Here is a 24705-nt window from a genome sequence, read left to right on the forward strand (position 1 = left end):
CTGTGTGGGCGTGAGGGCATCAAACGGCAAAGGAAGCAAAGAGTGAAGATGTGCAGTTTAGGCCTGGGGCTCTTGAGGTAAGGACACTTAAAAGGGTCAGAAAATTCCAACTAAGAGCTATATCCTTGTAAAGAAAACTAGTTCGCACTCAAAACGCCATCCCACACTCTGATATACTACACACGGCGGGATCAAGGAAGTTTCCCTGACGTTTAAAGTCTAAACTTGAACGGATTCTATTGTATGTTTCCTGTACAGATTGAAATTTACTGTGATAGATTGATGTAGCATGCTGCCCTCTGCTGGCGTATTGTATAACTGCCTTTTAGAATATCTCAAGTTCTGGGTTTATTTTCTAAACACAAGCTTATGTCATTTATAAAGCATGAAAAAAGGACCTCTGCCCCATCACATGCTTTGCCATATCAGTGTGATTTTACTGAGTGCCAGCTCTGACCCCAAACAAACGAGAACACAGAAAAAGCATCTCCTTTTTCACAAATATAAATATATTTTATGTTTTGTATGTACAATAATGATTTGCCATTATCAACAACATTAGAATCGAAGAGGAAAGCATATCGGTGAACTCTTGCTAATTGTTCTGTATGATTGATTGGCGAGCGCTCTCTCATCTTAGCAGACCAAGCGAGATACATTTATCGAGAAAGCTGGTGTTCGTGGCGTTTTCTGTGCCATGCCGAATATTAGCTTTTAGTCCTAAGAGCTTCTGTGTTCATGTTCCGCCTCCAGTTCCCACTCAAAGTTCTGTCCCGTCATTTGGTAGAACATCATGTTAAAGGGTTTGTAAAACTTGTGCAGTCGCCGAATCACGTCCGGCTCGATTTTGGGATGAGTTCTTCCTTTGGATTTCCCCAGGCACCGGGGCATGCTGCTGTCCTCCGGCTTCTTCAAACAGGGGAATCCTTTCGTTTTATTGAAGTAAAAGTGTTTGTCCGTGACGATCCGCTTGAGTCCGAGAAAGTCCTGCACTTTGGCCATCTCTCCCGCCGGATCCACTATCAAGCGCTCGCCGCTCACGAAGTGCATCTGAGAGAGAGGAAAGTACTGCATCCACGTCTCCAAGTGCAGCGCGTAAATCCCTATGCGCAGCGCACTCCAAGACGCGTCGATCAATCCCAGCGTCCGATTCTTGAAAGCTAGTACCTCAAAAGTGGGGATCTCCGGTTTCTTTGACAAAGTCTGCGTGTAGTCCGAGATGGCTCTTGTTACGGGATTGCGCACCACTATAATAAGCTTGATGTCCCTCGCCATGGAGTGGATGCGCTTGGGGGCATGGCTCGTCACGAAATAGCTTGGCGTCTTCTCCATGGTGATCTGGCCCTCCAGCGTCGAAGGCATCAGTTCCCTGAAGAAAAAAGAAAAAAGATTAAAGAATTGCTTAAAGTAGTAGAGATTCAAGTTGAGCTAGTACATGCCTATTGGTCATCTACAACAACAACAACAAGAACAACTCACATTTCTCACATTTAAGCATACTTTTAGCATATTTAAAGATGGAAGGCCAAACATTTGTGGAATTGAGAATGGAGAAATGGGTGCAAAATCTTGGCAAAGGACTCAACAACCCACAAGCATTTGCCCATTCCCACGATGCAGTGTTGTAAATGTTATGGTCTATTACTCCCCTAATGTCTTACAGTTGTATTCCACTTTACAAGTTACTCAAAGCGCTACATTGTAGATACCGGCCCCTCCGATCACCACCAAACACCCCCTCACACACTCGGCAAGGTGAGTGAAGTGTCTCGCTCGAGGATACAATGAGACTTTTGGACTTGTCGACGAACGCTGTTACCAACTGAGCCACTTTTGGCCGTTTTATAAAAATACAGAGGAACCAAACAAGTGACGAAACAACCCGAAGCTGTTTTGCACGGCTGCTGAGCGTTACCCTCTCTGCAAAGCAAACACAGGCACAAGGGCTTACAGTATGCCCTTGCAAATTTTTCCACATCAATTAGGCCTTGAATTATTTGGCATTACAAGTCAAAATAGCGGTTATTATCACCGGACATTATGTTTTAGGGGGGAAAACATACAGCTAATTACACCCACAGAGTAATGCGCTGGAGATAAAAGAAGCAAGATGAAACGACAGGCAAGCGAGCATGCTCATTGCCTAATTGACTCCATCTGTGTTACTCTAGGAGCTGTTTTGGAACTTTAATAATGAGTTCGCCGCATATCATTAATACCGGGGTGCCTGGGGTATTGTTTTGTCATACATTTATTATGCACGCTCGGCACACACTTCGCTCCGACAATTTTATTCCTCCTCTCTGCTCACGCGGGTTGCAGCCAGTTCCCGCTTTGCTTCCTGTTAGGGTTAGGGGCTGTGCAGTGAAGGCTACGCTGTGATTAATTAACAAATTCAAGGTGATCATTTGCTACGCACAATAGTGGCCCCTCCACACACGAGGAGCATCAAAAGGTTCACGTGACAACAGTTTCAAGAACCTACAGAGCAGTGTGATATGTGAAGGTACTTAGGCTTCATCGGGTAGTCGTCAGGGTCATCAGGAGCACTTTATTCATTTCAATTACAGATACATTATGCTTCAGTAATGCATAGAAGTTCGATCTTGCCTGGTGGTGCTGGGGCCCTACAAACAAGCTGTCATTTCAAACATATGAAATGAAACAAGCTCTTCACAGCCACCTAAACTGAGCACATTCCAGTTTGGCTTTACCCAATTCTAAAAGCTTCTAGAACAAAGCATCAAAATAGTGACAAAAACGGGGAAAAGAAAGAAAAAAAAATATGATGAAGGAAGTAAAAAACAAAACAAGACAAAAAAAAGAATAAGAACATTAACAAGAAATAATAATAATGAGGCGTCACACTGGCCTACAGGCTGCAAGCTCCAGTCGAGAAGCTTTCAGATTTGGGTAAAGTCGAACTGGAGAAAGTGTGCTTGGGTAAGATGGGGGGTAAGAGGATAAATCAAAAGATGAATATGGCAAGCAATGTGGTGGCTCACTGGATTACTGTATATTTCTTTCAAAAATAGAAAATTGCCATGAGCATAACAGGCCCATCCATCTGAGATTATTACATCAAACTCAAGAACGTGGATCTCCAACCAGTAGCTTCGGAGCTAACAGTAAGTCTCTTCTAGGTTTTCTACATTTCTACATATGCTTGATGACTCATATATTAAGTGCATCTTTTTTAAGAGCAGATTGCAGCTGGACCGCTTATCTCTCCTACGCCGCACTTTCCCTTCAAGGCCAAGCCACGGAGCTAAACCAGATAAAGACTGAGCTCTTATTTTGCATAACACTGACTTTCAGACTTCAACTGCACACACATACCCCCCTCCCCCCCTAACCATGCCCCCATCTTTGCTCATCTGCCTCAACATGTTTCCTCAGCCCCACCTCCGGTCATTCCATTCCCCCAAGAAAAAAATCCAGCCCCGCTGCACTGTGTGTATGTGCTTTGCCTTCACTTTAACCTGATTGTAATTTCATATAACTTCTTTTGTAAGGCACATTGAGATGTCTTGTGTACGAAATGAGCGGTATAAATAAACATGCCTCGCCTTGATTTTGTTCTGAACACGTAGAACACACTTTGCAATGAAAGTACAAGTACAAAAGTCACATCATTTTCTTTTAAATATCATCTTGGCTACTAATCCTCCTGTGTGAACTCCTCCTGAGTCGCATTTTACTCAAGTGTCTTCGAAGCATACAGTACAGTAAGTAGCTCTCTGATGTTTGTTGTTACGTAGAAGTAACTCGCTAAGAGTTGGAAACCTCTGCTCCAGAATGCCTAGAACACATCCATTTGCACCAGGCTGTGAATTATCGTCTTAGAATGAGCGAGCCAAAGTATGATATGCATCCAGGCCCGTTGCTATTTTTATATCAATAATAAAGCATACCGCTCGCCTCAAGCAAATCCTTATCAAATGTTTACTCTGATGCGCCTTCCAATCGCCGCTGTTTTCTTTGTTTGCAGGCTGTGTGATTCACTGCTAAATTGGTACATCAAATCCCCTTGTGAGACGTCATTCATCTAACGGCTAACAAACACAAGCGGCAATATCGCATAAGAAGCCAACAAAAGTATTTCCGCCGCAAATTAAGACACGTCTGCTTGAATACAAAGAAATGACCAAAAAACCCACTTGATTCGATATGACCGTTTTAGAATAAGAACAGAAAATTCCCTGTAATGCTGTGATGATAGGGTGCCCAGAGTTGCAGTAACGACTTACTCACATCAATCATTTGCATCTCGGACATGTTCTAAATGAACTGTTTGCCGGCAAAGAATCCAATTTACGCTGGAAAACATAAGAGCTTTTATGCAAGTATCGACCACCGTCACATGCACCCAAGGATACGGGCTCAGTCTCACAAGTGGCCTGGTAATTGCGTCTCAGTAACAGTATTGCCTTCCTGATGGGTAATTTCCCCGTGGATTATGTTTGTCTCCTGACACTGTGGCACTGTGGTTACTTCTTGGCCTGTAATGGGATATTAAACATATCAACAGATGAGCAGGGCAACTGGAAAGAGTATTCGTTTTCATTATATTCCGTCACTTCAGCCACACTTCCTTCCTTCCTGTAATGAATTGATAAAGATTTTTGGTATCCTTTCAAGGACTTTTGCTCTGCCTGTCATTGAATCCCATCTGTGTTCAATAGTAATACAATATGCAGTAACTACACATAGCAGATAAATAGTACAATCTCTCGAGTAGCTAATTAGAAAACACAATCTTAAGAATGTGTTTTGGCAGCTGTTGAAAATGTGTCCACTTTAGGTGCATTGTAGGCTGTTCAACACACACATTAGAAAGAATCCTTTATAACACTTTATTCAGGCTTTTACAACTACAAACTACTCCTTGTTTTGCAGCCAGTAGCCCCTTCGAAAGGTATATTTCAAGATGGTTGACATAGGGCTTCTTTTCCTAGTTATCCAGAGTGTTGCTTATTTCTGGAGATTATTATTATATTTTTAATTCATGCAGTCCTTGTATTGGAAGAGTTCAGTGGTGGTAGGCTAGTGCTAGGCTAGTGCATGTGTATGGTAACTAGTAGCTAGTAGGTACTCCTCTAAACGTTGCCATATCTGATTTGTAGAGAGCTCCTTTGTGAATTCCACGTGTAGTAATACCGGCCGCAGGTAAACAAACTACTGTAGATCCGGCAACCTAGCAGATCACTCCACCGTTGCGTAGCTTACAACCAGGAAGCTGCTGCTGCTGAAATAGAAGTTATTTTAAATGCAGAATGGTTATATTAAAAAAATATTCAGTCAACACACATATCTATATCGCCAGTCTGGTGTTATAAGTGATTTGCCTCAGGTGCACTGTGCTTGGATCAGACTGTTATTAATGCAGGCTACTAGTTACCATAGACATGCACTAGCCTAGCACTAGCCTAGCACCACTAAACTCTTCTAAATATAAGGACTGCATGAATTAAAAAAAAAAAATCTCCAGAAATCAACAACACTGGATAACTAAATGAGGCCCTATGTCAAAAATCCTGAAATATACCTTTAAGTAACATTATTTGATTGAATAAGCCACACACATAAAGAAACCTTGAGAGTAAGCTATTCCATCTACTCCAATCTCACAAATTGATTTTGTGTTTCTTTTTAAGGGACTATACATTTGAGGTAGGTGGTCATCAATATCGCCCTGTATGCGTTGGAAAAAGAGGGGGGGAAAAAAAACTTGCGACACCTGGGCGGATCACCTTGAGACAAACAGACAGCGGCTCTGTGTAATGTGCTGCATCTTTGGAGCATGTCCAATTGACAGGACAGATGTACATAGCTCAAGGTTACTGCTCCACACCGTACACACAACTGGGCTTTTGTCCTCGACGGGCTCACAGCTAATCAGCCCTCATTTAATTATAAAACAATACGCACAATGCAGAAACCCATGGTATGCTAACAGCATCGGAAAATCAGTCATGGATCATGAACGTCTCTGAAATGTCAGAGGAACAGTGAGGCGGGACCAGGAATCAAAACGCTGATAAACAAGCTAATTCCTTCATGCATGGCCAACGACTCCTCTGGCCTTCAGTGTGCTGGAACCGGAGTAAACAGGAACAAACTATTCACTTTATCTTTCTTTCTAGTGTGCAGCCGATCGGGTGCTGGGTTCAGCGGGTCATTCAGGTTGGTAGGTAAATAAAATCCATAGCGCTAAAGAGTCACAGTTTACCATCTGCTGTTTACTGTTGCTGAGTGAGAATCACACCGCGCGCCGCATAGCACTTTACCGGATGCATTTCAACACATGTCTGAGGCTTTATTTACATAAAGCTGAGAGTGAAGTGATGAAGTTGCTTTATGTAAGTTCAAATTACCCTTTACCAACACCTTTTCTGTTCAGAACTTTTCTAACAGGAACTTGGAAAGAAAATATTAGAATGTGAAGAACGCAGAGAATATTAGACTTTGAAGTGTTTCACAAACCATGTAAATCTCCAGCAACACTGTCTCTGGTGGCAACATTATCATGATATAATAATGAGCTTCTGACTGCTGATGTATTGAGGTGATGTAGCAGGAAATCCATTTTACTCCCACTCTACTCAATGTAGGATTTGGATGTGAAAGAGGCCCAGTTGCATCACAAAGTGTGATTCATGACCGCAATACACAAATATGGCAAACATTGTAACGGTTGTATATGACTGACGCTAAAGTACAGCCTTCCACTGTAGAGACAAAACAAATCTGAATCTTGGGCCAAACTGAAATTCTCTTGTTCAAGGATGAAGTTATTGATAGTCATGTTTAATTCAAATTCCACAAAATGTCAAATTCATGCAATTCTTTCAATCCAATATGTGCAATATACACAGTTATGTCAAAGAAAACGAGGCCTGATGAACTGAAAGATCACAGTTATTTCACATTCACTGTTACTAATGGGCCTAAGCAGTTGTTGTAGGAGTCACCCTTTTCCTAATAAAGGCTGACAGAGAAATAAAAGCTTCCCACAGCCTCTCATTTGGATTGATCACAACCCAAAGTAGCTTCCTCCGTGTCGTGTCAAATGCAATCAATTATTCCAAAGCAGTCCACTCATAATAAGCTTCAGAGGCCTCAGAGAGCACATTTAGGAGGCAGTGCCAACGCGCCCGGCAGACTGCTAATACTCTGATAATTAAACTATAAATTCACAGAGAGGCACAAACAAGGGGATGCAGGGATGCCACTGACAAACAGCATGTTACCTGTAAATGAAGGTTTACACACATATCTATATTCATAAGTAGATTGAAAACTAGAATTGATTGCTCCTGATTATGTAACAATATTCTAAGTTTTGTACAGAAAATAATATACATATTAGTATGTGAGCGTGTGTGGATAGCACAGGAATCAAATGTTTGCACATTTCCTGTCTATTCTGCACACTCTGAGCTGAATGTAACAAGTGAATTTCTTCATGGGACAAGGCCTTGTGGAAGACCCAGGACACACTGGAGGGACTATGTCTCCGAGCTGGCCAGGTGTCGCCTCGGGTTCCCCCAGAACAGCTGTAGGAAGTGTGCGTGGATCGGGAAGTTTGGGCATCTCTGCTGAGACTGCTGCCCCCGCGACCCGGCCCCGGATAAAGCAGAAGAAAATTGATGGATGGATGGAATTTCTCCATTGTGAGATCAATAAAGGCTTATCTTATCTGTCTCCGTCTTTTGACAGTCTGCACAACAGCTGCTACTAGCAAGCAGCTAATGCCATGCCACCATATGAACGGCCGATCTCATCAGATCTTGGAAGCAAAGTAGGGATGGACCTGGTTAGCGACTGGATGGGAGAGCATGAGTGGTTGTTGCTGGTCGGAGAGATGTATGCACTTTAGGCAACATATGTCATGTGAAAAGCTCAAGATTCCCTTCCCCCCTCTTATATGGGTTATTCACTTAGTGGAGTCGTTCATGTCTGTGCCCTCTGGTGGCAAGATTTTTCTTTGCACAAACCAAGTGACTATGGAATCACTGAAAGTCCTTCCAAAAGCTTGAATTATACATAAAATATGTCCTCATAATAGTATATCAGTTGTCCTAATAATAATAATAATAATAATCATGTCAATTCAGCCCCAAATCCCAGAATGTGCTAAAATAGCTGAACCCAGATGGTGGCCCATATCTACATCAAGACATTGAGACTTGGTTCATCTAAGTACACATTTATGACTAACAACCAAAACAAATGACATGAAGATATGGTCTTATTTTATTATTTAGCTCAGCTCTCCTTGCCGTGCCACAGTCATAGTTTTTGTCTTGTGTCTGAAAGTATTGCCGGTGGCTTTTTCCTCCATTTGTATTTCAATTCATTTAAGTCTAACTGATAGCTTGAACTATCCGGTTTGTTCTGACGACGGCACTGAATTTCAAGGCAAAGCAAAGGTTACTTCTCGGTGCTGGCAGACAGAGAAAAGGGAAACAAATGGTAATTGTATTGAGTTGCTCCTCCGTGGGTCTTATTGCAAATATCAATTGAGGATAAGCAGCTATTCATCAAACAACAGTCAGCCGGGACAGATAGCGCGGTCGGTCAGCCTGCAACAAATAATCCTGTTATTACATAGTGAGTGACGTGTTTGTGATTGCAAAGAACAAAGACATCAGTTTGCTGAGAAGTGGTTGAAGGGGTAAAAAAAAAAAAAAAAAAAAGCCAGTCAAATGAATTGCTTTTTCTCTCTCGGCCTCCATTCAGCAAGTGATGCGTAGATGTTTGGCACCGATCAAAATAAGCAAAACAACCTACGGGCCCGGTAGCGCGGGGTCTGCAGGTCTGTTATGGAGTGGGAGGCGCTGTTTTGTCACGGTGAAGGGGCAACTTTAGGAGGACAGCCGTTCTCTGTGATGGAACCAGGCTAAAATAATGGTGCGGGGTTTGAATGTTGATGCGCTTGTTTTTGTTTCGCCGTGCCTCAAAGTGACCTTCAAACTCCTCAATGTGGCGATAGGTGCACGTTCCCCTTAGGCGGTTGGCATACAGTCAGTGCTGCAGTAGCATTTCAAGTCTAGATTTAATCTTGGAATATCAGAGGGCTTCTGTACAGACAAATATAAGATTCTAACACATAAGAAAAACATAAGACGATGCTTTTAGCCACAGTAACATTGCAGAGTTAGTCATTTTTGCTCTTCTCTGTGCAATGAACCAAAAGGTCATGGTATATTTTGAGGAGTACAATCTTAAGGAAGGGCCTGTTAGTGCTAATAAAAAAACATGTTAGCGATCAATGCCAGAGTAACGAGTGGTAGATCAATCCCCCGAGACTGGGCGATTGATTGACGGATCAAATCCTGTTGTGTATTTGACACAGCAACACCATGCAAGTTCCGGCTTAGTTCCTGCACTTGTAATTGTTTCCTTTTCCGAGCCAGGTCTCACCAAAAAGATATTTAAAGCAGTACTAAGCAACTCGTTCCCCTAGAGGCCATAAGCGATTTTTTACTCATTAATTGCCCGTGAGAGTGAGTACTACAGTGACAGAAAAGACAAAGGGAGAGAGGGATATTGTACATCCAATTAAACAATGGAGATATTTTTTTTCCACTCAAACCTGGCTGTAAATACTGTTTACGTGGTGCTAGCCCGCAGTTAGCTTTGCCTGTTAGCCTGGTAGCTTCTTCTTCGTGATTCTATTAGTGTGTATTGGTGGCTCCGACCCGGTGGCAGTGAAGTTGCAATTGTGGTTTTCTGGGCAGAGACACCAGGGGGAGATGAAAGACCCCCCCAATCATCCCATTAACACCCAATTACCCCCAGAGGGACTACAAAAAGGATTTAAGGTAAACAAGTTACTTAGTACTGCTTTAAACATGACGTGGCTGTCGACATGCAGCATTAATTTGATGTATCATGAAAATCAAAATGGGTCCACAATATCAACTAATTCACTTAGAAATAGTGTGCACGGCTTAAGTCCTTTTTGAAGACTGGTTTTAATCGCAGCCGTACTACTTATTCTTATTAGCTGGTACTTCTGGCTGGCAGCAGTTGGCCATTTATTGCTATTTAACAAAGCTGTCACTTGATTAAAAGAAGATTACTTAGACAGCAAAAATATACCCAAATGTGTTTTATGTTCGCTGTTGAAAAAACCAAAATAGCCCGAGTGTAAACATCTATATCTGCATATTGTTTGTTGACTTGTTAACATACGGCACACACATCAAAAGCTATTTTCCCCTCCATAATCAAATGTATTTAAATCGCTGCACGCTCTCATATTTCCACATTAATAGCAAAACAAAGTTATGTAATTCTCAGCTGATTTCTCCAGAGAGAAGTTAGCGACAAACAAGCTCAGTCTGTCCAAAGGCACAAACAGTCTAATTAATTCAACACACGGCGAGACCACAATAGTCCTCCTATACTCTTCTACGGGACGCGGTGTTTGACGGGACAGTTGAGGACAGCGGCGACAGCTGGTCCTGATCAAAAACCCTTATATCCCACAATCTACTGTCGCAAATATTACCGTGCAGGGGCAGATTTTTCACAACTCGCTCTCACTTCAGAAGGCTTTGAGGAAAAAAAAAGGAAACAACGTAGTGGAACAAATGGTCATGTGTGATTTCATCTTTGTTACTCACCAAAAGTGATTGTGAAAGAAAGGAAGTCTCTTTTCCGCAAAATGATACAGTATCTTTCAGGGGAATCCTATTGTACATGATTTAAAGATACAGGTTTTAATGCTTTTGAAAATATGGCTTATTCAGAAGGATAACATCAGTTGCATAATTATCATTTTATTTCAGTGATGCAGCAATTTTAAAGAAGAAATATTTGGGCAGAAAAGCCATAGCATTGACCTAACATGGTTGGCACGACAACCGTTTGAAACTGTTTGCCTTCACCTATGTCACTTCCTGTCGGTGTCCAATAAGGAAGGGAAACTATAAACACACAAAAATGGCCAAACTAAAGAAAACTGAGTACAATATTTAGCAAAATGTTAAATATAATTGTGTTAACTATGTTTTAGCAAAAAGTGTGTCTAATGTGTCACATATGCACTTTAAATACTTTAGTAGGAGACATCTGGAGCACATGCAAACCACACAGAAAGGCTCCATCATTTCAGGAATCATGCCCATGACCTTCCTGCTATGAGGCCAGATCGCCATGGCAATTGGGAAATAAAAAAACAAACAACAACACTGGCAGCCTCAATAGGGAATTGACAAACAGCCTTATAAGACAGATGGGAAATCTCTGAATAAAAAAAAAAAAGGTATTAATCTTTGCCAATGCAAGACAGGGTCAGAGTTATTAACTTTAGCCACAAGGGGTCAGTTGAGGGGCAAAACACTGGTTCTAATCAATTCTTGTAAGAAATGCGCATTTTGTGTCGCATTACATTGAGCAGCCACCCCATGCTGTGTAAGATGGTGTGTCTAAGTCCAGCTCCGTGCTAGAAATTTTCACAATAAAAAAAAAAAAAAAAGAAAAAAAAAAAGTATTCACCTAATTGAATATTTGTAAAGTATAACTGAAGATTTCTTTGTTGATTAAATTTGCCATTCATAATCTGTCACCTCAACCTTTCTGCTTCACTACTGTACAGCGACTGAAATCCTCCCTCTGTTCTCTTCCGCTCACCATGCAAAACTCTTCAAACACAATGTTAGTTGAAAGAAAAGGCAGGGAAATGGCGGCCTGTAATTGGAAGTCACACCTGAATACGTTACGAGTCAGAGGCTAAAATTTACATGGCGGGAATGTTGCAGATCCGGCTCACTTAAGCGGAACCAATTAATATGACAGTTTGAACATGATAGATCTCCCCGCCTCAGAAGAACACACTCCCGGCTCCAAAATCGCCTTTTCTTGTTGACCAGGGATTATATTCTGCTCTGTCTCAAACTTCCCACATGAAGTGTTCCCCATTGTTCATTCAAGCTCGGTCATTACAAGACATGTACTCATAAATAAATTAATCATTTAGCTTTTATAAGATGTTCTTGTATTAGCAGGGTTCATCTGAGTGATTTCAGTTCCACTTGAACATCATGTAATAGTATTTTTGCGTACTTTGGGTGAAGTGTCTTGCTCCGATGGCCTTTGCCTTCTTACAACTAATTGCTGTATAGTATTAAACTTATGAGCGACCGCTGTAACACTGGAGGTGTGTATTTTTGTGTCAGCCGCACTGAACTCTTGCAAAAAATTACCCATCACTTTTTCCTCTCCCTTCTCCGCGGTTTCGTTTTGGCGCTGTAGGTCAGTGTGACACCACCATGAGCAAACTCCCCGCAGGACAGCACTTTACTTTATTCACCAGCGTGGACCGGGTTTGATTTAGGGATCCGCTGCAATTTGACAGTGCACTTCCTTTGCAGAAATGTAAGGTCAGGGTGAACACACGGTGAAGGAAAATGACCAGAGGATAGTGCAGCTCCTCGACGGGGAATATAGTGATGCAGGGGCGCGAAATGTCACTGTGGACCCAAGTGCAAATACTGGTGCCATTGCAATAGTAAAGCTGCAGAGACTAAATCAACAATGTTCGGATTAGAAGTTCAATTATTGTGCGTAACCTACAAATATTTCTGCCTGTACTTTTATTTCTTGTTACTAGCGGGGTGAAACAAGCTTGCAAAGTACCTGACAGTACACCGGCAATTTGAAGTCAGTTTGGCTGAAAATGCACTTTTCTTACCAACACGTTTTAATTTCACTCCACTATTTCAGTACTACGACTGCACTGCAAAAAGTTTGGGGTGAACCTACTTTTAAAAATGTATTCAATTGGTAACACACAATTAAGTAAGTATATTCAACTTATCTTTTTGTGTTGCACCAATTGATATTTTAAAGTCACATTGAATTTAAATAATTTGATTTAATCCAATTAGCTGCTTTACTCTAACTTAAAAAGGAACAGAAAACCAACTTAATATTTAGATACCGACCTCTTTACTCTAATTTTAAAAAGAACATAAAAACAACTTAATATTTAGATACTGACTTCTTTACTCTAACTTAAAAAGGAACAGAAAACCAACTTAATCTTTAGATACCGACCTCTTTACTCTAATTTAAAAAGGAACAGAAAACCAACTTAATCTTTAGATACTGACCTCTTTACTCTAACTTAAAACGGAACAGAAAACTAACTCAGCATTTAACTCTTATTCCATTCAAAATATTGCTGGAATCTAATGCAACACTAATTGATTGACTGCGGAATTCTTCCGCAGTCAATTATTGGTTTTCATGTTCTTTATTATTATTCCTCTTCCATCTTTTTCCCGATTTTCTAGAGCTTTCAGCACCTTCATGCTTTGTGCAATTTATGCAAGTTATGCATCAAAACGTTCCGCATGTTGAGGAGAAGGGTGCTATTACTTTTGGGACTTCTGCAACTTACGGTTTTTCCGCAATCGGCCAAAATGTCGGAGATTTTTCCCATTGACTTATAATGGGGCTGCCGCAAATCCATGCTTTTCTGCACTTTTTTCTGCATTTTATGCAATTTCAGCACTTTGTGCATGTTCAGCTTCCGCAACTTGTGGGTTTTGAGAAAAAATTGGCCTTCTGCAGTTTTCCAGTTTTTTTATACGGGAGTTTGAAATTTTTGCATTGGTGTGTATGTGTGAATCCAGCCAATCGGGAGACTCCAGGCCTTTCAGCCATTTGTGCAGCTTCTGCCAATCAAGCACTTTCAACAGTTTGACCAGTATACGGAATATAAAAGTTTATGCAATATTAACAATTTATGCAAATTAACCACTTTATGGGATTTAACCAGTTAATGCATTTTAAAGCGTTTATGCAATTACATAATTTATGCAAATTAACCCATTCATGCATTTTACCACTTTATGCAGTTTATACAGTTTATGCAACATGACATTATATGCATTTTACCAGTTTATGCAAATTTGATTATGCAATTTGAAGAGTTTATGCAATTTCTGCATTCGCTTCCCGCATTTCCGCAGTCAATCGCAATGGCGCAGCCATTGCATTTCTAGTTCATTTTATTGTGTGTTACCAAATTAAGTAACTTTTTCAAGGTGGTTCAACTAACTTTTTCCAGTTTGGCCCACTTACACTGGAATTATGAGGTTTTTGCCCTGTCACCCGTCAACAGCAGGCACAGGCACCTTTAAGAAATAATCTGATTCCTGAATTCTGATCTCTCCCTTAAAAAGTAACAAGGTCAATTTTCTGATTACCTTATTTTAAAAACTAAGTTAGATTTCAAGTTACTTCATTATTTACATTCAGCTGCCAATAATACAAGCGCAAACTCCCCATGGTGCCATTACTTAAACACATTTACCAAATATTTGTCCTGGCAGACTTTCTGAGGGTAACTTCTTCTCGAAACTCACATCCCCGTCCCTGATCCGGTCCATTTATTTCCCCTGTAAGCTGTGAATACAACATGCAAACCAATGTCGGGCACTCAATAGGTAATAAATGTTGCAGCTGACTATGAATAATAAAAGACGTTTGGGGTTTATTAATAACTTGGTATGGCACTTTTGTTAAAACACAGTTATTTGGCCTCATTTATGTCCCTTTTGCATTGGTACAAAGAGTTGCATTCTGTCTGGATTGTTTTGTCTGCCATGAGTCATCTTTGGACATTGACTTTCTTTTCTTTTGCACAATCCTTTAATTTCTTTTGATTAGGGCCAAGTTTTAGCTATAGTATGTCTGCATCTAAAACATGTACAAATGGCCTATCTCCAGAGAGGTAGTCCTTGCTTAAATCTGGAGATAAATAGTGATATCCTCCTTTCATAAGTGGATTGGTAATTCTTTAGCTCTATGTTTCCAGGAAAAGATAGACAGAAACAGTGGGCGATGTATAAAAGACAAATAACTTAAGTAGTGCCTTTCCGAGGTCAGCAGAGACACTTTGTGATGTGTTCTTCCCTCATTGCATGATCATTATAGCTCCATTACGACCGTTAACAGCGTGGGCTCAGTTCCTCCGTCTCACCTTCTCTTTTCTCGGTAAATGCCCCAGTGTTAATCCCATTAGTTCAAATGAAATCATTGAGGTGATATAATGAAGAACCCCGGTGAACTAATAACAGTGTAAAAATGTCATCAAGTCATAACTCCAATTTCCCACACTGTACTTGTGCGACGTAAAACCTGCCTTGTCCCCAAAGAGTTATGGGGACGTTTATGGGGGACGGAGGCGAGCTGAGAGGGTGGAGCCAGGAGGCAAGTAATAGCAATGTTAAAAGTTGCTATAATATTAGAAAAGGGATTGGTTGGAGCCCCGATGAAACTAGTATTTTTCATGACAACTTCTACTACAGGGATGTTTCATGAAATAAGAGTACTTGGATCTGAACCAGGCACATTTTTCTCCAGTTCAGCTAAACCCAAATCTAAAAGTGTCAAAACAGCAACGAAAACGAGGATGAAAATACAACCAAAAAAGTGGGGAGAGAAGCAACAATGACACAATTAAAAAGTGACAAAAATCAAGGGAAAAAAGTGATGAAGAAAGCAACAAAAAATAACAAAAACATGATTAAAAAAAACTAGAAAGAGGCGAAAACACGACAAAGATGTGACAAAAACTCGGCGACAACGCAACAAAAAAGGCGGGGATTAAGCGGTTCAGCAGTCAACAGCAGCCTTTCCCAGAAAACATTTCTTTCATTATTTGTCTACTGTAAACATATAGAAACACTACCTGAGTCTATTATTTGATTGTATTTATCTTGATTTCAGCTTTTTAAGACTTTTTAAATGCTAATTCAACAATAATTTGTAAGGGAAATACAGTATTTTACATTATGAATAAAAATGTAACACGGTCATTTCATGGGGATGTCGGGTCTTGATGCCATGACAGTTGAGAACCACTGGTTTACAAAAAGTACACTGACTGGCGGTACAGTATAGATACAGACGGCATCTCTGCAATCGCCCATATATGGTCACGTTTGAAAACAAGGGGAAAACAAGTTGGAGAAAAATCAAAACTTTCGCTAATTATTCAAAAAACTACTTAAACAAATGCTGTACTATAAATAGTTTTCCACTAAATAAAGCAAAGGAGCAAAATGGTTCAACAGCCCATAGATACATAAATAACGGAGAACTACTGAACAATCTGCTGTGAATAAACATCCGTATGGACCCGATTTAGACTTGATTTTATTTGTCTGTGATAAATAAGTTTATAGTTTGCCAGAAAATGGCTAAAAAGAGTGAAAAATTGTGCTTCCCAAAAGATTCTGTTTTCCACCTCGGCGAGGCCACGCCCCCTTGTCTGTATCTATAGTAGTAGCAGCAGTGATGCCATTCAAGTGAATAAAGTCTCTTCTTCTCTTGCTTTCTTTTTACTTTTACTGAGTACTTCAAAATGTAATTGACTTGTAAAGTATCCTGAAGTGAATTAAACGGACTGGTTTGACCGCTCATTATGTTCGCGGAGACAAAGTCTAAAACAGCCCGTGCTGTGACCTTATATGGGCGTAATGAAGGTACAGCCGCTCACTGTTTGCTTTATCTGTTCACTTTCTCAAACACTCGTCTTCAGTCACACGCCTCTATGTAAATTGGGATTATCCACTCTGATCCTGCTCATATTTAACTTACTGTGCACTGAGCCCTCTGTCAACACCATGTTTTACTTCAAACACCGTAGAAATCTCATGATCTTGGATACACCAAAGATCCAGCACAATTATTCGCCGTTTCAATTCACAGGACCGTAGACCGATAGTGTTCTTAAGGATGCATGCTCTTAAATACATGTATTTTCAGAAGCGTGTTTAGTGAAGTCCACAGTACAACAGTCTCCTTATATCTAGTACAAGCTTAGTATCAACACACACACAAAAAAATCTCACTGTCTATCGCGAAAAATGCCTCTAAATTCCCATCAAACACTGTGGCATCGGTTAAATTGTGTTCTGAGGATGTGACAGGTCATCGGGGCGTATTTGGTCGCTGCCACCTTTCTGCTCAGTGTAAAATATTAATGCTCGCTGTGGCAGTAGATGAGAGGAAATAGTGGAGGGAACAGCTCTGAGCAGATACAGGGGCAAGATGGAGTTTGGCTCAGACGCGGCACAGGCAGGAAACGGGCTATTGATGGAGGACTCCCAGGAGCTTCTTAAATTCAGCGCCTTTAAAGCAGCGGGTTGGTGTGACACGGGCGGGAACGATGTGTGCGAGTTGTCGTATTGTCTCGCGCAAAGGTAGATGAAAGCGAGTGCCAATATCTACAAAAATACTCAAGACAATGAACAAATCTTATGTAGATGCATTCAAGGGTGGCTTTCAGTCACGGGAATTTTTCCACGCATGGACGAGCCTTGCAGGAAGGCGGGATTTTGGCACAGACTTACACAAGACAATACAAGACGTTAACCACAGGCTTAGTGATGTAAGTGCAAAAACGTTCACTTAAGTAGAAATCTGACCTCGCAGCTTTTGTATTGGAGAATTAAGTGACCGGATTTAGTCGAGAAAAGAATTGAAGTACTTTAGCGACCACTGAATAGAAGTGTTCTTATTGTGCAGTCAGAAAGAAGTACGCTCACTCATTCGGACATAATTAAAGTATTTGCACTGCAATTCAACATCTTAGTATTTCTATTATGGCTATGTTTTCAAAGCACCAAGGATTACTTTGTGTGCGAACCAATGCCTCTGTCCATGGTGCTGAAGTGTACCTGAGTGACTGTGTTATTAGGAGAGGTACATGTTTGTGAAGAGTGGATTCCTCTGAACATGTGCTGCTTTACAGTGTGTGTCAGAAATCCACTGCAGCATTCTGTATCTGAATAATATTGCAACGTAGGTGTTAATTAAGCAGGCAATTAAATGAACAGAATGGAAATACATTCATATTCCACTTATGCATATTCATGTCAACCTCTTCCCCCGTCTTAATCGAGTGCATTTTCTCCGATTCAGCTTTACTCAAATCTCAAAGCTTCTCGACTGGAGCTCACAGCCTCTAGGACAGAGCCTCTAATGCCTCATTTGAAAGCTAAGAACTACAAAACTGATTCTCTGTGACTTCTCTGTTGCATTGTCGCATTTTTTAAGCGTTTTTGTCACGTTTCATTTTATTTTTAGTAGCTTTCTTGTTGATTATTGTGTTGCTTTTTGTTTTGTTACTGTTGCTTTTCTGCTGTTGTTTTGTTGCTATTTTGGTCGCTCTTTTGCTGCATTTTTGTCACATTTTGGAAGTGTTGCTTTTTTCATTGCTTTGTTGTTGTGTTTTAGTCGCTTCTTCATCACTCTAAAGCCATGAGTTTTTGTCGCTTTATCGTGTTATTTTTTACCACTTTTTTGCTTATAGATTTGGGTATAGCCAAACTGGAGAACATATGCTCAGTTCATGTGGGGGTTAAGAGGTTAGGCAGGCCATTAAATGAACAGAGTGCAAATACTTTCATATTACACTTGTGCATATTCATGTTAAAGGTAGAACATGGAAGTAATGTATGGAAATAGATTTAGCTGTTTGTGCCACTTCCAATACATATAAAACTATATCAAGCAATAAGGATTAAAACCTGAGCCAAGTGTCACTCTCAAGGTGTTTTGATAAAAATAGACCGACTTTAGACGAAAAAGCTCCTGCGGATGGTTACATAACAGCCCGTTTTTACCGCTCGAAAATAAGTCCAAAATATCCTCAATTTGCCTCTGACTTTGTTTATTAACCCCACCAAAGTAATGTTAACGAATGAATGAGGCGCGGCGGTACACTCAGAGCTAAAAGGGACTTTTGTTCTAAACTTCAATGGTTTCCTCTGAAACTGGCCCCGGATGAACTCACTCGGGAGGATCCGGGCGTTCTGAGGCCAAACAACTACATTATGCATCCAAACAAGTGCAATATTTATCTCCGTTCCTCCTCCACGTTTTGCATTCGAAAAGCTGGGAGCTGGCCCGTGGCAACAAGGTGCACACATGTGACGCTCAAAGACTGTGTTTGAGGATTTATGAAAATGAGGAGAAAGAAAGCCGGTGGAGTAAAACATTGAAATATCTACTTTGTGGTAATGGTACTTCATGGTAATATTTATAATTGCACTAGTAAAAAAAAACAAATGATGGGGACAGAAGTACTTCCAAAAATGAGCTCTTGACGTCATCAAAGCTGACGTCAGTTTAACATCTTAACCCCGACGTGAACGGAGCATATATTCTCCGGTTCGGCTTTACCCAAATCTTCTTGAAAAAACCCCCAAACAAACTGGATAGAGACCAAAGCGAGAGGAAAACGAGCATCAAAAATGCAGCAAAAAAGTGTCAAAAAAAAAGAGCAATGAAAAAAGTGACAAAATGCGACAAAATAGCAATGAAAAAGTAACAAAGAAAGCAATGAAAAAGTGTCAAAAATGTGGAAAAAAATGCGACAAAAAAGCAATGAAAAAATTACCAAAAAGTGACAAAAATGTGACAAAAAAGTGACAAAAATGCGACAAAATTATGACAAAAAAGCTATGAATTTTTTTTTTAAAAAGTGACAAAAATGGGACAAAATTACGACAAAAAAGTAATGAAAAAATGACAAAAAATGTGACAAAAAAGCAATGAAAAAGTGACCAAAAAAACTATGAAAAAGATCAGTTTAGATGAGTCTTAGATGAGCTTTCAAAGGGGCGTTGCTCTGGCCTGTAGGCTGTAAGCCTAAGCTTCAAGTTTTGGGTAAAGCCGAACTGCAGAAAATGCGCTCCGTTCAGTTGAGGGGGTTAAGAGGTAAATCCTTGTACAACTACTTCTGTAATACTCTTGCTGTTACCACAATTACTTGTATAACCTTTTGCTACCACTCTAGAATACATTGTTACTTTGCCACTCCTGAGAAGAAAACAAACTTTACAGTCTGAAGTTGAGGCGATGCTCAAAGTAAAGGCTTTTCAGAAACTAATTCGCCCTGTGTCGTTAGGAGAAGAAGGTATTGATCCGTCAGATAATCTTCTTTGGGAGTAATTTCCATAACAGACACCGGCACTTGTGACCCTGTACCTCGGTGTTGGCTCAGAGTAGGACCTGCAGTTCGATCAGACTTGAATTTACTCCACAGCAGTCCCACCTACAGATATGCAAAAATGTAATACAATGATAAACAGAATTAGGAGAGTAGTACCCGAGGTAAAAAATAACAAAAAACATCACAGGTACTTTATCACCTTCTGTATAATAATAAAACTACTAGTTTTCCATCTCGAATGCTGCTGCTCTCATCCCTCAGCCTGTTTCTGAAAAGGTCACATAAACATAGCTTTGGCGATGCACAAAGCATATGACAAGTTAATATCTACCTCCTACATAATGCTCTATGTGCTCCCTGTATGTCTTTAATCTGCTTCTGGCATGAGGGAGGCAGCCAGAGATGTTTGCACCGTAACATCTGGATGCGAGGAAATAGGCAGCTTAGAATATTATAATCGGGCAGACAAGTCCTAAGCCGCTCCATTACGGGCTAAGCTGACCTATCAGTTGGGCTTTCGCTAATCCCAAATTGTGCTCGAGCTCAGCACAGATTGCTCAATTCAGCCTCTCTACCATAAAGCGAAACGGGAAAAAAGCTATTTTCATATAGTCTGGGAGATATGAATCATGTGTGTGTCTAAAACCCCGGGACCTTTTCATTTAGGGAGAGTCATTTTTATTCAGGGAGAGTGTAGACTTATCCGAGATGTGACCTGCACACCGCACCCAAACACACCGCTGTAAGCATCTCATCTGCCACAGGCCTAATGCAGCCGCCTCACTGCGCACGGGCGCGTCATAACTCTGCGGATAATGACTTTACTGTAAGAGCGCGCTGTCTGTTTCATAAATTAGAGATTTAATCTATAAGTAAAGTAACACGATGCAGATTGGGAAAGTTGCCCCATTGCTCATTACAGCGGTGGTTATACTTTCGGTGCAGGTAATGCCACTGTTTTCTCGTCAGTCATGACTCATAATATAATACCTGTAATTAGCTTAAGGCAACTACTTCCAGTCTATTTGTGTGCAAGGTTGGAAGCAGCTGTGACATTTTGAAATAAATGTACAGCGCCACTGAACTAATGGATTCACACAGTGCTTTACATGGATTTAACCTTCGCTCAATAGTTATGGCCTGCCCCTTTCATTTTACATAGGATTGAATGTGCGATGCTGTGGTCGCTCGGGTCAAACCACACATTGTACAGTGTGGTGCATGTCTGAGTCCACTGATTGATTTAACAGTTTCTCTTCTGCCAGGCCTCGGTCTGTCTACCGTTAACACAGGGCGGGCTCCCCCACGCGCAGCCAGAGCCAGGCTGACATGACACTCGGGAAATTAATTTGCTACACCCGTATAATGGTGGCTTATTTAATCACTGTTAGATTGAATCTAACACCTCTGTCTCAATGGGCCGCTGCTCCTCCCTCCGGAGCTACATACCTCACTAGCGGGAGGCTGTGTGGCAGGGAAACGAGTAAACTAAACATTCATACCAATGCATTTCTGTTGTTGTTGTTGTTTGCAATTCATCATTGTCAAGTAAAGGACGAGGAAAAGTTTAAAATAAGTAAATTATTTGTTAACTGATTTTTATAGCTATAAGGAGTGAGATCTTTGCGGCTTAGTATAAAAGAGAAATCACATTAAGAAAGACGTTGTTCTCCATCATTTACATTTTCAAAATAATATTAGTCTAAAAGAGGCCACAGCATTTCATCTTCCCCTTGCTTCCTTCACTTTATTAGACATTTTGATCCGGGTGCCTAAACCTTCGCACCTCACTGTATGTATCAGTTAATTTATAGCTAACGATTCAAAGATCGACAACATTAGAAAATATCAGGATTCTAAAATGAAATTCTGATATACCTTACAATATGCACAAAAAAAACCCTACTAAGTCCTCTGTTCTAGTAAAAGCTCTTTGATTATCTTTGCCAGCGGTGACCATTTTTCTCATTTTGCTCATTAGTTACTGGTGTGCATTAAAACAGTGTAACGCACAGTCTGACAACAGTTAAATCATACTCTACATCACTCCACTGCAGCTGTTGTCATAGTAACGACAAACATTTGAGCTGGCACTTGTTTCAGGTAATCCACGTCGTGCATTAAAACTATATAACACACGGCCCCTTGTTGTTTAATCCTTACATATAGCATATTGATTAGACATACTGTATTTTAAGGGCATGTGTGCATGTTTCTTCACATTAGACAAACACAACAACGCAATCCTGTATTTACTTATGCTGTGTTTTCTAATGGCAATGACATTCCACATTCAAGTTTCACACAAACCGTAAAGCGTAAAAATAGACGAGGATATGCTAATAGATGCAAATTAAGAGAATCAAGGAAAGTGCATTTGCTCATCTCGGATGTAAACTGATCTTAACGTTTCACTCAGCGGTATGTGTAGCAGCCCACTCCTTCGCTATGTCACAGCTGCGTCTGACTTCTTCTTTTTTTCCTTTTTCTTATGAATCATCCATTTTCAGAAGAGTAGTCCAGATAATTCAGCGTAGGTGGTAGCAAAATTTGGTTATAATTAGCTGTAATCATTCAATATACACTTATAACTTTTTTGCCTTGTAGTAGCGTAGTATACCCCAAAGATTATATTGGAAAAGCAGCAATTTGCAAATCAATTCTTCCCAATTACGAGCAACTACGTTCACTTTTCTCCTGTGAGGCAGAGTACGACGTGTCTTCAATGGCTGCTGATTTTTCTACTACAACTTTTACTTTTGAAACTACTGCTTTTCCCCATCATTGCAGCTGCTAATTAAATTAACAAAAGACAGATTGATACTACAGTATTGATATATTGATAGCAATCCAGCACTCATTTGGGTATTGATACTGGGTAGCCAACACTACAGTAATTATACTGTATATAAGGGAATGAGCAAATGTCAGGACCGTAATGCGAAACTGTTTAAGAGTGCGGGTGAAGGGGAAACCAAAATAAGCAATAATTCACTGTGCATGACAGAATCAAGCTAATGGTGGCTCCACAGCCCACACAGTGACATCCGATTTCGATCCAGCACCCCAGAATAAAAGTACCGTTACATTCATTAGTTCAACTTTCTTTATGCCTAACTATTAACACACAAAACACATTTAATCTCGCAACTAACCCACTAACAGAGAACGTGAGCTGGGTTTACACCGTCGTGCAGAGCCGGTGCTGGCCCTTCTGGGGCCCTAAGCAAAAATCCACATGGGGGCCCTACAGTACGCATCCCATGGTTATTCGGCAAAGGGCGGACCTATTTACGGTCAAAAACAGTTCCACTATACAGTAAAGCAGGGGAGAAGTGGAAAATAATTACCTCAATTCAGGCCCTGCACCTCTGTGTGAGCACCACTAACCACTAAGCCATTGTCCAACTGGGATTTAGGGCGACTACTAGTCTATTTCCCCCATTTTTTAAAATGGAAAATAGCAAATGGGCCCATTCTCTCACTTCTGGCCCTGACGCACAGTTTGGGAACCGCTCATTTAAAACTAACTGAAACCTGCACCTGACAGTTATTTCTGTCTGACCACTGAGAATTAGCCTGTGAGTCGCCCAACTCGTTATAGACTGTGCACATTCAGAGAACCAGAGTTACTCTAAGTTACTGTGCTCGTGAGAACCGTGTGGATTCAACTCCTCTTTGAGACAAAAAGGCCACGGACACGGCTTTACTCTCGTCTATCCATCAAACTACTTTCCTGATTCTCCGCTAGACACAACAAGAAGAGAGTTTAAATGAGTGTGTGGCCGATGCCCCAAATCCGCGCAGAGAAAACATGAGAGCAGCGCCGGGACACGGGGACGTGATGCAGCCGCGGAGGAGCCGCGCATGAGGCGAAGCGAGAACCGGGAGACAGACGGCCGAGCGGGGACACGAGCGGAGAAGTACTCGCGTGTTGGAAGTGACAGGGGGAAGGCGGTCGGTCTCTCCTGCTCATTCACTTCAGCAGCCTGCTTCGTTTTGGTGTTATATGTGGCAAAGTAGGCGGAGAGTGAGTGAGCGCTTGTCCCTGTAACAACGCGTTGATTAATCAGTGAAACAACACGGTAGTTTGACTGAGATGCGGGGCCCTTGCAGCCGCGGGGGCCCTACACACCTTGCGTAGTCTGCGTATAGGAAGAACCGGCTCTGCCGTCGTGAGACAGATTAGTTTTACCCTACTGATGATGTGTTGTTGCAATAGTAATCCTTCTTCGCCGGCCCTGGGTGAAGTCTCTGCGATAATTATAACTTTGATTACAGTGATTTCAATTGATATTTATGTATTCATATGCCAAAATTAGGCAAAAACAAAATGTCAACAATATTTTTTTTTTTATAATGTTAGCAGTAGCATCGGCAGCGAACACCCTGACAATCAATCAAGTGACGAGGTGAAATGCGAACATTTAAGGAGCTCATGAGTAATGCATTTCTTTCTGCTCTTTTTTCCCTTGTCTGTCCTCTCGTGGTGCTTTGTGATATATCTATGCTTGCCACGATGTGAGAAAAATGCATTTTGAATTTACAAATTATTTCCCACAGGAGAAACGATGAATCAGTCACTATACATCCCTTATTGTAAATACATCATTTATTTATTTGTTTCCAGGTGAGAACAAACTGACCCAAAAAATGAACATATTAGTTGTTTCCTTGACCTTACTCTTACCCATCACTTTTAGGGCTTCAATTTGCTC

The 24705-nt window shown here is 40.9% G+C and overlaps 1 protein-coding gene across 1 annotated transcript in view; it reads right to left on the reverse strand.

Moving 5' to 3' along the window:
- Positions 1 to 396: 396 nt before the first annotated feature.
- The window catches only part of hs3st4 (heparan sulfate (glucosamine) 3-O-sulfotransferase 4), a 120551-nt gene continuing 96242 nt past the window's right edge, over positions 397 to 24705 (reverse strand). The window contains exon 2 of the mRNA XM_079564513.1: positions 397 to 1369. Coding sequence (XP_079420639.1) covers positions 721 to 1369 — 649 coding nt within the window. The 3' untranslated portion in view covers positions 397 to 720. The remainder of the gene's footprint in view (positions 1370 to 24705) is intronic.

The sequence above is a fragment of the Gobius niger genome, assembly GCF_951799975.1.
Source record: "Gobius niger genome assembly, chromosome: 10".
Classification (NCBI taxonomy): Eukaryota; Metazoa; Chordata; class Actinopteri; order Gobiiformes; family Gobiidae; genus Gobius; species Gobius niger.